A 16305-nucleotide genomic window follows, 5' to 3' on the forward strand; every position below is an offset into this window, starting at 1 on the left:
TCAACAGTGACTTGAATTCCCTGTCATTAGGAGGGTGTGGAACACTGGTGTCCATTACACGGACTTTCTTGTGTCAAATGTCATGATACTCACAGCACACAAATCTGTATCTTATATTACTCCACAGGGACAGTCTTGTGTTGTGGCAACCCTGCAAAGGCTAATGGAAGGGTATATAGCGAGTCCCATCTGGAAGGATAAACCTTTAGGGGAGATTGTAAGCAGAAAGAAAATTATCTCCTCAAAGTTTCTCCCATTTAGCTGCTGCTGTTGTACAGATCAGCTGACCCTTTTCTGCGCCTGTGTCCGACAGCATACGTCAGCAGCAAAGTTTCCAACATTACTGCCCTGAGGAATTTTGCTGGGAGTTGAATTGAGGAATCCTAAAGCCGAATATCAGACTCCAGCACTGCCATGAGTACTGAGGAATAAACAGGGACATATAGCCTGTGTCTGAAGGAAATTCCACACTGCATTACTAATACATTTTCCCACTTCACATGGTAACAGTACTGGCAGCTGCAGAGGGTGACACTCTGCGCCTGGCGATGGCTCAAGGCAGCCCCAGCTTGGGTAGACCTGAGTCTATGCCTGACAGGAAAAACAAAAGATCCTGCTCCAGGTAGGTCAGGATCAAATGATGGCATGAGGGAAATCTCACACCCATATCCTCCCTTTTCTCTTTCCCTATATATGGGACACCCATCATGAGCTTCTCCATAAAGCCACTAACCTCTTGTCCTTACATTCCTCTCCCACGCTGCTTATGAAAAAATCAGACCTTACTAATGGCCAGACTACAGGAGTCTGAAGTAGCTCATACTTTATTTACAAGTTTAATACTTTCAAATGTGTTGGAACCATCAGACAAGCTATATACACAGCTAACCTCTGGAGCTGGGGACCTTCCCACAGGAAGTGAATCCTCATTCCTCCTTTATCATCCATTGTTTCTCATACTTGCTGATTGAATCTTGCTTCCAATTAAACCCTTGAGAACAGGAAATCCTGTCTTTCAGTGTCCTTGTGTAGGATCCAACACAACTGAGCCTGACCCAGATTGGGTCATTATGCACTACCACTACACAAGTCAACAACCACTAAGGATACCTTGACCAGGCAAAGGGATGGTCAGGCACAAGGGGAAGAAGGGGTATCAATGCTTTAATGTTTGAATCCCCTGGCTTTGGTGGATGAGAGTCCCTGTTTTCTGGTGACAAGAGGTGTATCCCTGCCCTGGGAGTCAGAGCCTGATCCTAGAAAAAGCCTGAAGAAACCCCAGTCCTCTCTGCTATCATCCCTGGAGTTTCTGGCAATAGAAAGCAAGTCACAGAATCAAGCCCCAGTGTCCTGGTCAGTAGAATCAGACAAGACATGCCTAGTCCTAGGTCACTTGCCATCACCATTTTTACGCCATGACCACATGGCAGACTGAGTGGTCAGAACTGAAAGGGCATGACTGTGCTGCCTTCTCCTCTCGATCCCCAGCTGCTCAATCTGAATTGTACAGAACTGTCAAGAAGAGCATATGCTAGTTTTAGCAAAGTTCCTTAAAAAAAGAAAAAAAAGAGTTCTTTCCAGTTTACTGTCTGAAATCTCTCTCTCTCTCTCAAACACACACCTACCTGCCAACCTATTCACACCAATTTTCTGCAGTGTGCTGAAGTGGAGGCTTAGAAAGTACAGGCCCTTCCAGGAAACAACCACAAAAATGCTTTTGCTCTTTTCACTAAAGTTGTCTCCATTTTGAACTTAGTTCATGGTAGGTGACTATTCCCCCAAAAAATCCAACTCACCTGTCCTAATAATGTACACATAGCTTAAAGCCGGAGACCAAAGCAGTGCAATACTGTTTCTGTATGTGAAACAGAGAAGCCCTGCAGTGAGTGCTGTGGGAGAGGAAGGGAGCTTGTCAATGTATGCCATTGTGCTGTACTGGTATGCAGTGACTCATCAATGGCAGTGAATAAAGCAACTCTGCAGCTGGCCCATCATGTGTTTCTCCCAGCCTTACCATCCCAGGGGAGGCTTAGCCCTGACCCCTCTGTCAGAACTCAATCCAGCTGCACATCTGATTGCTGAGGGTACGTAACCAGCTCAGTGTCACAAAGGTGGGCTTCCACCCACAGTTCCATGGGGGGCCTTCGGCTCAGATTGCTAAGTAACACAAATCAGCCCTTGGCAACCAAAGCACATTTTTAGGATAGATTTTGAGGTCTGTGAAAGGAGGCAGTATGGAATGCACACAGATCTCTTCTTCTGCAAGGCTCTCTTTGCCAGTGAGATTCTTTGATACAGATTATGACTTACCTGGAGCTGCTGTCAATATGGACTATGCTATCAGGACTTTGAGTTCCCCTGAGGCTAGAGTCCAGTCTTACCTTTGTGTGGAGCTTGGCAAATTGCTTGTCATCCAGCAGACTCTGTGTGTACACACGCCTCTTGTACCGGAACTGGAGAGGAGAAGGCAAGGAAAGCTGGTCAGACACAAAAGCTGAATAAATGTCAAGGGTAATACAAGGGGATGTGGTCTCGATGAAATTACTATACAGTGAGGGCAAAACTGGCTTAAAGACCGTACTCAAGGAGCAATTATGAATGGTTTGCTATCAAAGTGGGAGAACACATCTAGTGGGGTCCTATTTGGGTCACTCCTGGACCCAGTGCTAATCAATATTTTGATTAATGACTTGAATAATGGAGTGGAGAATATGCTTATAAAATGTGTGTGGACACCAACCTGGGTGGGGTTGCAAGCACTTTGGAGGACAGGATTAGAATTCAAAATGACCTTGACAAATTGGAGAACTGGTCTGAAATCAACAAGATGAAATTCAATAAAGACAAGTGCAAAGTACTTCACTTCGGAAGGAAAAAAAATCAAATGCACAAATACAAAATAGGGAAGGACTGCCTAGGCAGCAACACTGCTGAAAAGGGTCTCTGGATTATAATGGACCACACACTGAATGGGAGCAAACAATGTAATGCAGTTGAGGAAAAAAGTAATATTCTTGTGCTTATTAACTGGATTGTTGTATGCAAGGGTAGGTCTACGCGGGAAGTTAAAGGTGTAGTTCCCCAGTTCTTGTGCACACACTCATAGTAGTTCAACAAGAGCTGGTACAGGTATATATAGCAGTGCAGCTCTGGTAGCACAGGCAGCATCAGCCAAAGCCCAGCTGAGTTGTGCCAGGTACAAACCTGCCTGAAATTGGTGGGTATGTTCTAGGTACAGCTCAGTTGTGCCACTGTTGCCCTGCCTGCACTGCCATGACTACACTCATTGATCTACTCCAAGTAGATGTACCTGGGCAGGAACACCACACTTGCAGCTCACACAGTAGACATGACCAAAGATGCAGGTTAATCATCCTGCTCTTAGCAGCACTGGTGAGGCCTCAGCTGGAGTACATTGTACAGCTCTGGGTGATGCACTTGAAGAAATATATGGCCAAACTGGAGAGAGTCCAGAGGAGAACAATACAGATTATTAAAGATTTAGCAAACCTGTTCTATAAGGAAAGTTTTAAGCGAAAACTGTGCATATTACACTACATCTACATTTAAACCCCTGAAGCTGTGCCACCAGAACACCTCAGTTAGCCACTCAGGGCAGCAGCAGGAAGTGTTCTCCTGTCACTGTAGTTAATCCATGTCCACAAGAAGTGGTAGCAAAGTCAACAGAAGAATTCATCCACCAGTCTAGTACTGTCTGCACCAAAAGCTAGGTCAGCTTAACTAAACCGGCTCAGAGGTATGCATTTTTCATGCCTCTGGATGACGTAGTTGGGTCATGCTAACCTTTTAGTGCAGAGCTTGTATTTGCCTTGGGGAAAGAAGACTGAAAGAGGAACCAAATAAACAGACATCTAATATGTTAAAGGGTGTTACAAAAAGAGAATGGTGATCAACTGTCTTCCATGTCCTCTAAAGGTAAGACAAGAAGCAATGGGATTAATCTACAGAAAATGAGATTTAGGTCAGACATTAGAGAAAACTTTCTAACTCTAAGGGCAGCTAAGTATTGGAACAGGCTTCCCAGGGAGCTTGTGGAATTCCTATCATGAGAGGTTTTTAAGAACTGGCTATCAGTCAGGAAACTATCAGGACTAACAGGAAAGGTCTAGGTTTGTTTGGTCCTGCCACAGTACAAGGGGCAGGACAGTGTCTTTTCTAGCCCTGTGCTTCTATGATTCTATTATTTTAGATCCCAGGCCATTTCACATTTCAACAGCCTTGGTTTGTACAGACTTTAGGTCCAGAAGGGACCATCAGACAATCTAGTCTGATCCCCTGTAATTCACAGGCCATAGAATTCTTTCAGTTAAAATTGTTCTGAGGCAAATAACTTTTATTTGGCTAGCGTATCTCTTCAAGAATGGCATCCAGTCTTGATCCGAGGATGTGAAGAGATGAAATATCCACCACTTCCTTTGGTTATTTGCACCAGGGGCTAATCTCCTGCAGTGTTGGAAATCTGTGCTTTATTTCCAGTTTGAATTTGACTGACTTCAGGTTCTAGGCACTGATTCTGCCTTTCTCCAGTAGACTGAAGTGTCCTGGTATTTTCTCCCCATAAAGTGTACATAGACAGTATAATCAAGTCACCTTGCAATCTTCTTTTTAATAGACTAACCACACAGAGGTATTTAAGTCTCTCGCTGTAAATTGTTTTTTCCAGCCCTAGAATAAGTTTTGTAGGTCTTTTCTGAACTCATTCCAGTTTTTCCAACAAGCTTCTTACCAGGTGAACACCATAACTTAAGAATGGCCATAATGGGTCAGACGAATGGTCCATCTAGGCCAGTGTCCCATCTTCCAACACTGACCAGTGCCAAACACTTCAGAAGAAATGAATACAACATGGCAATTTATCAAGTGTTTTTTTCAAGTGCAATTTACCAAGTCAGATAAATTGCACTTACGGACACCTGGAGTATTGGCTATTATCCACTGTTGGGCCTATCCTCCATGAACTTATCTAACTTTTTTGGAACCCTGTTATGTTTTTGGTCTTCACAACATTCCATGGTAGTGAGTTCCATCTGTTGACTGTGCATTGTGTGAATAAGTACTTCCTTGTGTTAGTTTTAAATCTTCTACCTATTAATTTCATTGGGTGTTATCGAAAGAGATAGTTAAGACTTCTCTATTCACTTTCTCCACACCAGTCATGATTTTCGTAGAATCATAGAATCCTAGGGCTGGAAGGGACCTCAGGAGGTCATCTAGTCCAGCCCCCTGCCTAAAGCAGGATCAACCCCCACTAAATCATCCCAGCCAGGACTATGTCAAGCTGGGACTTAAAAACCTCTAGGGACAGAGATTCCACCACCTCTCTTGGTAACACATTCCAGTACTTCACCACTCTCCTGGTGAAATAGTTTTTCCTAATATCCAACCTACACCTCTCCCTCTGTAACTTCAGACCATTCTTCCTTGTTCTGTCATCTGTCACCACTAAGAATAGTCTCTTTTCATCCTCTTTAGAGCCCCCTTTCAGAAAGTTGAAGACTGCTATCAAATCACCCCACAGTCTTTTCTTCTGCAAACTAAATAAGCCCAAATCACTCAGACTCTCCTCATAGGTCATATGCTCCAGACCCCTAATTGTTTTCTTTGCCCTCCGCTGAACCCTCTTCAGTGCATCCACATCCTTTTTATACTGGGGGGCCCAAAACTGGATGCAGTACTCCAGAGGAAGCCTCACCAGAGCCGAGTAGAGGGGAATAAAAACTTTTCTAGATCTGCTGGAAATGCTTCTCCTAATGCACCCCAATATACCATTAGCCTTCTTGGCTACAAGGGCTCACTGTTGACTCATATCCAGATTATCAACTACTGTAATCCCCAGACCTCTGTCTCATTCTGAATCTGAACAGTCTCAGTCCCTTTAATCTCTCCTCACGTGAAAACTGTTCTGTACTCTTAATTATTTTTGTTTCTTTTCTCTGCTTCTTTCTTAATTCCAATATACTTTTTTGAGATGGGGTGATGAGAACTGCATTCAGTATTCAAGGGCGTAGCATGGATTTATACAGTGACGTTATGATATTTTTTGTCTTATTATCTATTTCCTAATGGTTTAAGGTTGCCAACTCTTCTAATCACACAAACTCATCTACCCTTGCCCACACCCCGTCTCGCCACGCCCCAAGGCAATGCCCCACTCACTCCATTCCCCTTCCCTACATCATTTGCAATCCCCAGGCTCACTCACATTCACAAGGCTGGAAAAGGGCTGGAGTTCTGGCAGGGGGGTGCAGACTCTGGGATGGGGCCTAGGGGTTTTGCGTGTGGGAAGAGACTTTGGGCTGAGCCTGCAACAGGAGGTGGCACTGTGGGAAGGAGTGTGGGGTGCTACTCCAGGAGGGAGCCTAGGGTTATGGCAGGAGTTTGGGGGTACATTGGGGGGTGGGCTCTTGACAGGGGGTTCACAGCTGGATGGGGATTTGGACTGTGGGAGAAGGTGAGGGGGAACTGGCTCCGGCCAGGCTGCACTTACCTTAGGTGGCAGCACAGAGGGTGCTAAGGCAGGTTCCTTGCGTGCCCTGGCTCTGCTCCACTCCTGGAAGCAGTCAGTATGTCCCTGTGGCCCTTGGGGTGGTCACATGGCTCCACATGCTGCCACTTCCTGCAGGCACTGCCCCCCACAGCTCTCCCTGGATGCAGCTCCCTATTCCCAGACAATGGCAGCTGCAGAGTTGGTGTTTGTAGAGGGGCAATGCACAGAGCCTTTGACCCCATGGGCGAGGGACTGCAGGGATGTGCCAGACACTTCTGGGAGCAACAGGGAGGCCAGGACAGGCACAGAACCTGCCTTAGCCCTGCTGTGCCACTGGACTTTCAGTGGCTGAAAATCTCCCAGATTGGCTGCAGTAGCCTCCGTGAGATAGCGCCTGATTCCAGGAGACTCCCAGGGGAAGTGGGAGGGTTGGAAGCACTACCACGGTTCCTAACATTGTTAGCTTTTTTCACTGCAGCCGCACATGGAACAAATGTTTTCATAGAACTATCCACGATGGTCCCAGTATCAATCTCACCAGTACCATATCTATGGTTAAAATCCACACCCTTCTACTCACTACTCCCCTGTCTGTATATCCAAGGATCACAACAGCTCTTTTTGCCAGAGTTCTGCACTACGAGCTCTTATTCAGTTGCTTACCCACTATGACTGCCTAAAACAATCCTAATCCCTTTGTTTGACCATCCTATCCTTATTATTTGTACTCTGCCCACTTTGGGAGATCTGCAAATAGTATGAGCCAGGATTTTATATTTACTTTGAAATCAGTGATGAAAACACTGAATATCAGACTTAGTACCAATCTCTGTAGAATATCGCAGCCCCATAGGATGATGATTCACCACTGAAAACTACTTTCTGAGGTACTACTTAGCCAGATTTTAATCCATTTAATGTGTGCTCTGTTTATACTGTATTGGGCTAATTTTTAATCAGCATGTCAGGAGATACTAAATCAAACACTTTACACAAGTCTATTACATCTACACAATTATTTTTTCAATCAAACTTGTAATCTCAAAGAATGAAATCACATTTGTTTGACAAGATTAAATTTTCCACAAAACCACGTTGACTGGCATTAGTTGTACTTTTTTTATCCTTTATCAATTGATTCCTATATCCGATTTTCTATTATTTGGCCAGCCTATAGTTACTGGGGTCATTCCACTTGCCCTATTTGAATATTGGCACATTAGTGGCACTCTTCCAGTCTTCTGGAATCTTCACAGCATTCAAGATACATTACAAATTAATATCAGCAGGCCAAAGACCTCTTCAGTCAATTTTTTTGGTCTCTTGGGTATAAATTAGCCAGGCCTGATTTTAAAACATTTATGCCTCGTAAATATTGTTTCACATTACCTCCTTTAAGGAGTAAGGCTCTGTTTGATCCCCAAATGGACAAAGCACTGTAGATAGTAAGCAAGAAGGCCCGTGCTCTGTCCCCAGAAACCAGAGACGCCTGCTGAAATAATAGGTAGAACTGAGCTAGATTCAATCCCTGTCTAATTCAGGCACAGAACATAGGAACTGGCAGACTAGATCAGATTCATAGTTCATTTAATTCCCACCTGTGACAGCAACAAGCATTGGCAACTTCTGAGGAAGGAAAAATACCTAGGGAAACTCAGGATAATTTATGATCCACTGCAGTGTGTTTTATGATCCTGCAGGGAGAACTGGGAGGGGAACGTTTGTCAGCCCTAGAGGCTATCCAACCTATGGAATTCATATTTAGTTATTGGTAACCGTCTTCTATAGCAGTTAGTTTACCTCACAGTAACACTGTTTCTTCAAGGTATGCTGTCTGTCCTAGCCATGGTGCACACATATCTATGCGCAGGAGTTTGGCATGCTCTTGCCAAAAGTGCCAATTGCAGAGGCGCATGCATTGTGCACACCCTTGCTCTTCCCCTACCAAGGGCACAAAATATAGACAACCACCTAGGGCTCCTATGTTAAATTTCGAGCTGTGGGGGAAAAAAAGGGTAGCTGATGGTGTCTGCATGTGCGGAGCATGTTAAAGAATCAGTTATTGCAGAGTAAGTAACCATTATTTCTTTGCCCGTGTGTATATGTGGATCCTGCACGTGGTAATTAGCCAGCACTGCTAGGATGGACTGTAGAAATTCATCTGAAAAGAGATGGTCGCATCACCCTATCAAATGGGGCATTTGAGTGAGAAGCCACCATCAGAGAACAATGGTGAGTGAAAATGTTAACCAAAGACCATGTTGCTGCTGTAGATCATGCTGCTGAAGCAGCCCATCCTCAGCAATGTGGAGGCTCAACTTATCAGTGGCAAAGGCTGTTCTAATACAGTCATAAATCCATTTAGAGTCTGTGTTGAAATACCCTTCACTCTGAATTTCACTCAGTTGTTACCACTGATCTCAATCCCATGTCTACAGCACCAAAACAACTCATGAGAAAGTCCTGGTAACTAACTGCTGTGAGAAGGCCCCTTCTTCCCCTTGCAAGCCTGTGCGCTTTGCCCCCACTTTGGCAGCATAGGCCTCAGGTAAAACACCCCGTCTGCCATGTTCATGCTGTCAGCCTGCCCCTGAGTGAAGGGTTTAGACTTCTCACCTTCTCTTGTGGGGAGGGAAGGCTGTTTCAGAAGCTACTCACTCCCCTGCTGCCTCCAGCTTAGTAACCTCTGGGTGTGTGTAGCCCTTGCTTGCTCTCCTTCCTCCCCTTCTCCTAGGAGGGGAGGGTTTAAAAAGGTCTCAGGCAGCCCTGAAATGGAATCACATGAGATTCCACCACTTCCCCAGATAACCCATTGCACCACCTTTCCAGTGAATTTTCTCTCCTTCTTCTTTCATCTTCTGCTGCTTTTCCTGAACAATTTAGAGAGGTGAACTCATAGGCTCAGATTTGTCTCTGGACCTTGGGAGTATATAATGGAAATTGTCCCTGAAAATGAAACAAATAGGGCCAAATGGCCTGATCTAGAATCCATATGGAGATGACCCTATCAGGCCAAGGAGAAGGCATCAAAGGAGCATGGGAAGGCTGAAGAACATGACCTCTGTATGACAAATAGCAACAATATTTCCTTTGCTGGTCCATATCCCTGGACTGGCCCAAAGAGAATTCAGACAGCCTGGGAGAAGGGTTCCTACTACAGATAGGACACAAAGAGGACAAGAAAACTTCCACAGGAGGGGATACCCTGGGGAGAGCCTAACACCGGAGGTGATCTCATAGACCTTCTTGTAAACAGACAGCAGAATCTTTATAACAGAATTTGTTTGTAACAGTCCATAAGGGTTAACTGAGTAATGCTTTCTGACAAGTCCCAAAGAAAAATTCTGCCCCATGGTTCAGCAAAGAGTTAAACTGAGGTCCTAGAAAAGGAAACATTATGAAGATGTACATAATAATTATCTCCAGCAGCCATTACACAAAGGGTGCCTAAACAGGTTCTGCCAACTCATTATCAAAGCACCCCACTTGGTTACTCCAGACTCTCCAATGAACACATATTGAATACAAGGTGTCTGTCCTGATACTCCTAGTTAGAGTCTGTCCCACAGAGAACTAACTGTCAAACTCCCTCTCCCACTATGAATTTGGCTTTCCACAACAGCTACACTACACTGGAGCAATAAAACTGTTGAGCAGAGGACGCAGAACTTTTACCAGAGCAGAACCAACACTGTGGAGCCCATTGCCAGCAAAAACAAACACTGACTAGGAGGCTAAACTCACTGAAAACTAAATGTAAAGCTCATTTCTGTGACTTAGCTTACCCACTGAAACGTCTTCAAACAAGCAAACACACACCCCAGCCCAAATTGTGATGGGATATTCATGTTTTCACTCCGGTCAGGAAAGAAGAGAGATTTTTGTTACTCTTTTTTACTACTTCTGAGACACTCGGACACAACAGTGATGGAAGCCATGTAAGTCAGTCAAAAAGTCAACTAGATACCTCCAAGTAGGGGACAGGAGTGTCTGGATTCAGAGGGTATTCCCTCAGCAGTCGCTCCTCATCCAGGAACTTTCCAGCCCTGCCATTGAAGGCTGGCTGGAAGAGCCCATAATTCAGAACATCCTTCAGGCTGTGGTTCAAAGTGCAGAGAATGCGCTGTTTGGAGACCCAGACAGGAACATCAGGATTTAGCCGCAGACATTTCTATGGAGAGACAAAGAGAGCGATTAGAGGATAGGAATCCAGCATTTCTGTAATTCCATAACCGCATCCAAGAACAACAGTGGCGAGACCATGAAACAAGCTTGGAACAGGAAATCTACAATCTTTTCCATGTCAGTGACCAAGTGGAAACAGATGACCTGCAGAAATTAGAGAATAAATTTCATTAGGTCCCATCTCATCCATCTCCTATTGTGTCAGCGCAGGATCATTTACTATGGCTGTGTCTCCACTACAAAAATAACTTCGAAGTGAGCAACTTCGAAGTTGAGCATCTACACACATCCTACTTCAAAGTTAAACTTTGAAGTAGGGCACTACTCCATTCCTGGGAATGGAATAAGGACATCAAAGTTGGGCTCCCTACTTCAAAGTTAACTTCAAAGTAAGGAGAAATGTGTGCAGACTCTCTTCTGGCTACTTCGAAGTTAGTTCCTCGTGTAGACATCCCTACAGTCTAATCAACATGATTCTATCCTGTCTGGAAATAAAAGTCTCAAGTAGTGGGATGTCCAGGAGGGTATTCCATAGCCTAATGCCATACAGTTCACTGCAGGAAGTTTTCTCCACTATTCAGCTTAAATATCCTATGGAGACAAAGAGACAAACTATAAGGAAATGATTTAAAAACACAAGGCTCAGTCTAACTGTGAGGGGCCCTCTTGAAGTGCAATCTGGAAGTGGAGTGCAGCTGAGCCCTCTTTCAACCCTGTGGTCAGTGTTCCCTTAAGCTAGGCCTTTGTTCAGCTGCTCCACAGAGATCCACACGCCACCCAGCTCACAGGCAGAGCACCCACAGCTAGGTTTTTCTGTTTCTACTGGGGGTGCACATTTTCACATGCCTTGGTGTACAGAGAACAATTTATTCCAGACATGGATGGAAAAGATCTGTGGGAACATTGCCTTTGACGCTGTGATAAGCTGCAAACCTCTGTTAGTTTGCAGTACTTGGTCCTGCCATTGGGGTAGGGGGCTGGACTCGATGGCCTCTCGAGGTCCCTTCCAGTCCTAGTGGTCTATGATTCTATGATTCTGTGTTAGGTACTCCACCCACACAGACATCCACAGGCAGGAACACACCCAGTTGAGCTACATGAATGCTTCTCCCAATCACTCTTCACCTAACTACAGAGAGGCTCCAACCAATCCCTCCCAGCTCCCCAAGAGTGCAACCCTGAACTATACTGTCAGCTTTTCTCTCAGTGTTTAGACAACACATACCAGCTCTTGCTCCAAAACAGATTTTCCAAGCACTTCAGCCAAACCACACTGTTTTAGGTAAACCATAAATCACGTTTATTAACTACAGAAAGATAGATTTTAAGTGATTATAACAGGTAGATGTAAAGGATAGAGATGGTTACCCAAAGCAAAAAAAAAAAAAATAAGGGCACAATCTAAACTCTATACACTAAACAGGATTTGAATCAATCAGTGCCTCAGCCTGACAGATCATACAAGTAAGTTACAGACCTTTAGTACATAGGCTGGAAGTCTCTTCCAGCCCTGGGCCCCTTTCCCCCTTCCAGACATTTTTCCAGATGTTGGGTTGTGGGGTGAATGATGTCAAGCCATGTGGGCACTGTTCCCTCTTTATATTCATAGTCTCTGTGCCTAGAAGACACTTATATTGACAAGTAATGGAGGGCTTCCACGAGTCTCTCACACTACACAATCCATTGTACACTGCTAGGCACTAACGGACAACTGCATTTGCTCCAATCCCTCAGACAGAGACAAACATCTACAGGACCTTTACCAAGCTTTCCTCGGTAACTACAATACCCATCTAAGGAAGTGAAGTAACAGATTGACAGATCCAGAGAAGTACCCAGAAGCCACCTGCTACAAGACAGACCTCGCAAGGAAAACAAGAAAACAGCAGTGGCCATCACTTACAGCCCCCAGCTAAAGTCTCTCCAGCGTTTCATCAGTGACCTGCAACCCATCCAGGACAATGATCTTTCACTCTCACAGACCTTGGGAGGCAGGCCTGCCTCACCTACCAACAGCCTGCCAACCTTAAACAAATTCTCACCAGCAACGATAGACCACAACACATTCACTCTAAACCTGGAACCAATCCCTGCAACAAACCTCACTGCCAACTCTGCTCACATGTCTATACCAGTGATATCATTACAGGACCTAACATCAACCACACCATCAGGGCTCTTTCACCTGCACATCTATTAATATAATATATGCCATGTGCCGTGTCTACACGTGCACGCTACTTCGAAGTAGCGGCACTAACTTCGAAATAGCGCCCGTCACGGCTACACGTGTTGGGCGCTATTTCGATGTTAACATCGACGTTAGGCGGCGAGACGTCAAAGTCGCTAACCCCATGAGGGGATGGGAATAGCGCCCTACTTCGACGTTCAACGTTGAAGTAGGGACCGTGTAGTCGTTGCACATCCCGCAACTTCGAAATAGCGGGGTCCGCCATGGCGGCCATCAGCTGAGGGGTTGAGAGACGCTCTCTCTCCAGCCCCTGCGGGGCTCTATGGTCACCGTGGGCAGCAGCCCTTAGCCCAGGGCTTCTGGCTGCTGCTGCCGCAGCTGGGAATCCATGCTGCATGCACAGGGTCTGCAACCAGTTGTCGGCTCTGTGGATCTTGTGTTTAGTGCAACTGTGTCTGGGAGGGGCCCTTTAAGGGAGAGGCTTGCTGTTGAGTCCGCCCTGTGACCCTGTCTGCAGCTGTGCCTGGCACCCTTATTTCGATGTGTGCTACTTTGGCGTGTAGACGTTCCCTCACAGCGCCTATTTCGATGTGGTGCTGCGCAACTTCGATGTTGAACGTCGACGTTGCCAGCCCTGGAGGACGTGTAGACGTTATTCATCGAAATAACCTACCGAATAATTCAACCGAAATAGGCTACTTCGATGTAGGCTTCACGTGTAGACGTAGCCATGATGTGCCAACAATGTCCTACTGCAGTTTACATTGGCCAAAGTGGACAGTCTCCACATTAAAGAATAAATGGACATTACTCACAGGAATGGTAACGTACAAAAACCTGTATCTCCCTGACACTCAGATTTAAAAGTAGCAGTCCTACAACAAAAAAAAAATCAAAAATAAACTGCAAAGAAAAATTTCAGAGTTGCAAATCATTTGCAAATTTGACTCCAACAAGCAAAGATTGAACAGAGACTGGGAGTGGTTGGCCCATTACAAAAGCAGTTTCTCCAGCTCTTGATGTTTACAACTCCATATTAGCAGCTGACAGTGGGCCACAACTCCACTGACTGAACTGATTTGATTTCTCCTCTCTTGGGCCGTTTCTAATACATGGAGCGCAAGTGGCTAATGAGGCATGGATGCAAATCCCCCATGCCTCATTAGCATAACATCACATGATTTGGAGTCCGGAAGACCATTCTTCCAGACTCCAAAATGCCGTGTAGAAGCGCAGCCCTGAGGGGGCTTCCGGAAGAAGTCCTTGTTCCACAGGTCCGTTCTTCCCAAAAATTTTTGGGAAGGAAGTGGCCTGTATAGAAATGCCTTTGATGTTCACAACTCCACATTAACTACCCATAATGGGCTGCATCCACTCTGACTGAATAGACCTTGTCAGCTCTGGCCCTCCCCTTTCCTGAGACCCTTCTTTAAATTCTCTTCTGAAACCTCCCACTCATGCATCTGATAAAGCAGGTCTTTGCCCATGAAAGCTTATGCTCCAAAATATCTGTTAGTCTATAAGGTGCCACAGGACTTCTTGTTTTTGAAGATACAGACTAACTCAGTTACCTCTCTGATACTTGGTTAAGCAATGCCCCTGGTGTGTGTGCTTGAATTGTACATCCCCTGATTACAATTCCCCTGCTTGTTAATGATTCATTGAGTACCCTCTGTCCTCAAGTACCCTCCTTTGAGTGGTTTGCTTACTTTGTATGCCATTAGCAAACTTACAACATATTTCAGTAACAGCCAGACAGCAAAGTCTCATATGTTGATAAGACTAATGGGATACACATTTGGACAGAACAATGAGTGCCAGCATATCATGATGCTTTAGTATATCTTACATGGCATGCTTTGTATGAGACATATCATGGTTATATGTGAATTGAGAATATGGGGTTCCAGGGTTTTGCTTAGGGGTACCAAAACCATGGCTAAATAGAATAAAAGAAACAAAGGCAAAAAAGCATCCTTTAAAATTCGAAGTGAAATCCTACAAGGCAAAATAGAAAGGAGCATAAACTCTGACAAGTCAAACATGAAAGCATGATAATTTAGGACAAAATAAAATAAAAAAACAACCAGTAACACACACACGCACTCTCTCTCTCTCTCTCTCCCCCACCCCCATCCACCCAGGAAATTTATTTTAAGAACACCATAAGAAGGAAGCCTGCAAACAGTCAGTGGGGTCACTGGATGACTGAGGTGCTAAAGGTTCACTGAAGGTACACAAGGTCACTTTGGAGAAGTTAATTCTTTGCATCAGTCTTCACTGCAGAGGATCCGAAAAAAAGATTCCCACACCTGAACCATTCATTTTAGGTGACAAATCTGAGAAACCTTCCCAAATTCAGTTGTCAGTAATGGAGGTTTTTAAACAAACTGATACACTAAACAGTAATAAGTCACCAGGACCAGATTGGCTTGACCCATGAATTTGGGAGGAACTCAAACATGAAATTGCAGAACAAGTAGCTGTAATATATAATCTATTGCTCTTGTACCAGATGGCTGCATGATAGTTAATACAGTGCAGATTTTTAAAACAGGCTCCATAAGCAGTCCTGGAAACTATAGGCCAGTAAGCTGAACTTCAGTTCCAGGCAAATGGTTGAAACTATCGTAAAGAACAGAACTTTCAGACACATGGATGAACATGGTTTAATGGGAAAGAGTTAACAGGGCTTTTGTAAAGGTAGCTTAGCCACACCGTGTATTAACACTTTCAGAAAGTCTCTCAATGTCCTCCACTAAAGGTTCTTAAACCAAGTAGGTAGTCAAGGGATAAGGACAGTCCTTTAATGGATCAGTATGTGGTTAAAGGAAAACAAGGTAGTTTTCACAATGGACAGAGGTAAATGATGAAGTCCCCCAATAATCTATACAGGATTATTTAATCAGTGCTGTTTAAAATATTCTTAAAGAATTAGGAAAAAGGGGGTAAATCAGTGCCAAAGTTTTCAGATGACACAAAATGATTCGAGATAGTTAAGTTCAAAGTATACAGCAAAGAGTTGCAAAGGAAAAACTCACAACACTGGGCAAAAATGGCAGTTAACATTCATTGTCGTTAACTGCAAAGTAATGCACGCAGGAGAACAATTGCAACTAAACAGATAATATGATTGTGGGAGCACGAGCACCTGGTGGCCGGGCCTCACTTGCAAGGCAGAATGACCATACACTCCATCTTGGAACGCTATCATACAACGGCGGGAAGGTCTGAAGTCAGGCCAGGAGAAAGAAATCAGAAAGTTGACAAGTAGTTGGAGAGTCCCCAAAGAGAACATCCTGACAAGCAGATAGTAAGCCCCCAAAGAGAACAGCTGGGGCTAGTAGCTGGAAGCCCCCCAAAGAGAACATCTTGGTTGTACAACATCAGGGCTGTGTCTACACGTGCCCCAAACTTCGAA

General features: G+C 44.7%; 1 protein-coding gene across 6 annotated transcripts in view; it reads right to left on the reverse strand.

Moving 5' to 3' along the window:
* The window catches only part of SHANK3 (SH3 and multiple ankyrin repeat domains 3), an 857838-nt gene that overhangs the window by 633942 nt on the left and 207591 nt on the right, over window positions 1-16305 (reverse strand). For all 6 annotated transcript variants that reach the window (XR_012642513.1, XR_012642514.1, XM_074976815.1 and 3 more), the window contains exons 4-5: window positions 10476-10679; window positions 2382-2453 (exon numbers count right to left, since the gene is read on the reverse strand). Coding sequence is in view for 4 of the 6 variants with exons in the window: in XM_074976815.1 (XP_074832916.1) it covers window positions 2382-2453; window positions 10476-10679 (276 nt within the window). In the remaining 2 variants the exon portion in view is untranslated. The remainder of the gene's footprint in view (window positions 1-2381; window positions 2454-10475; window positions 10680-16305) is intronic.

The sequence above is a fragment of the Carettochelys insculpta genome, chromosome 1, assembly GCF_033958435.1.
Source record: "Carettochelys insculpta isolate YL-2023 chromosome 1, ASM3395843v1, whole genome shotgun sequence".
Lineage (NCBI taxonomy): Eukaryota > Metazoa > Chordata > Testudines > Carettochelyidae > Carettochelys > Carettochelys insculpta.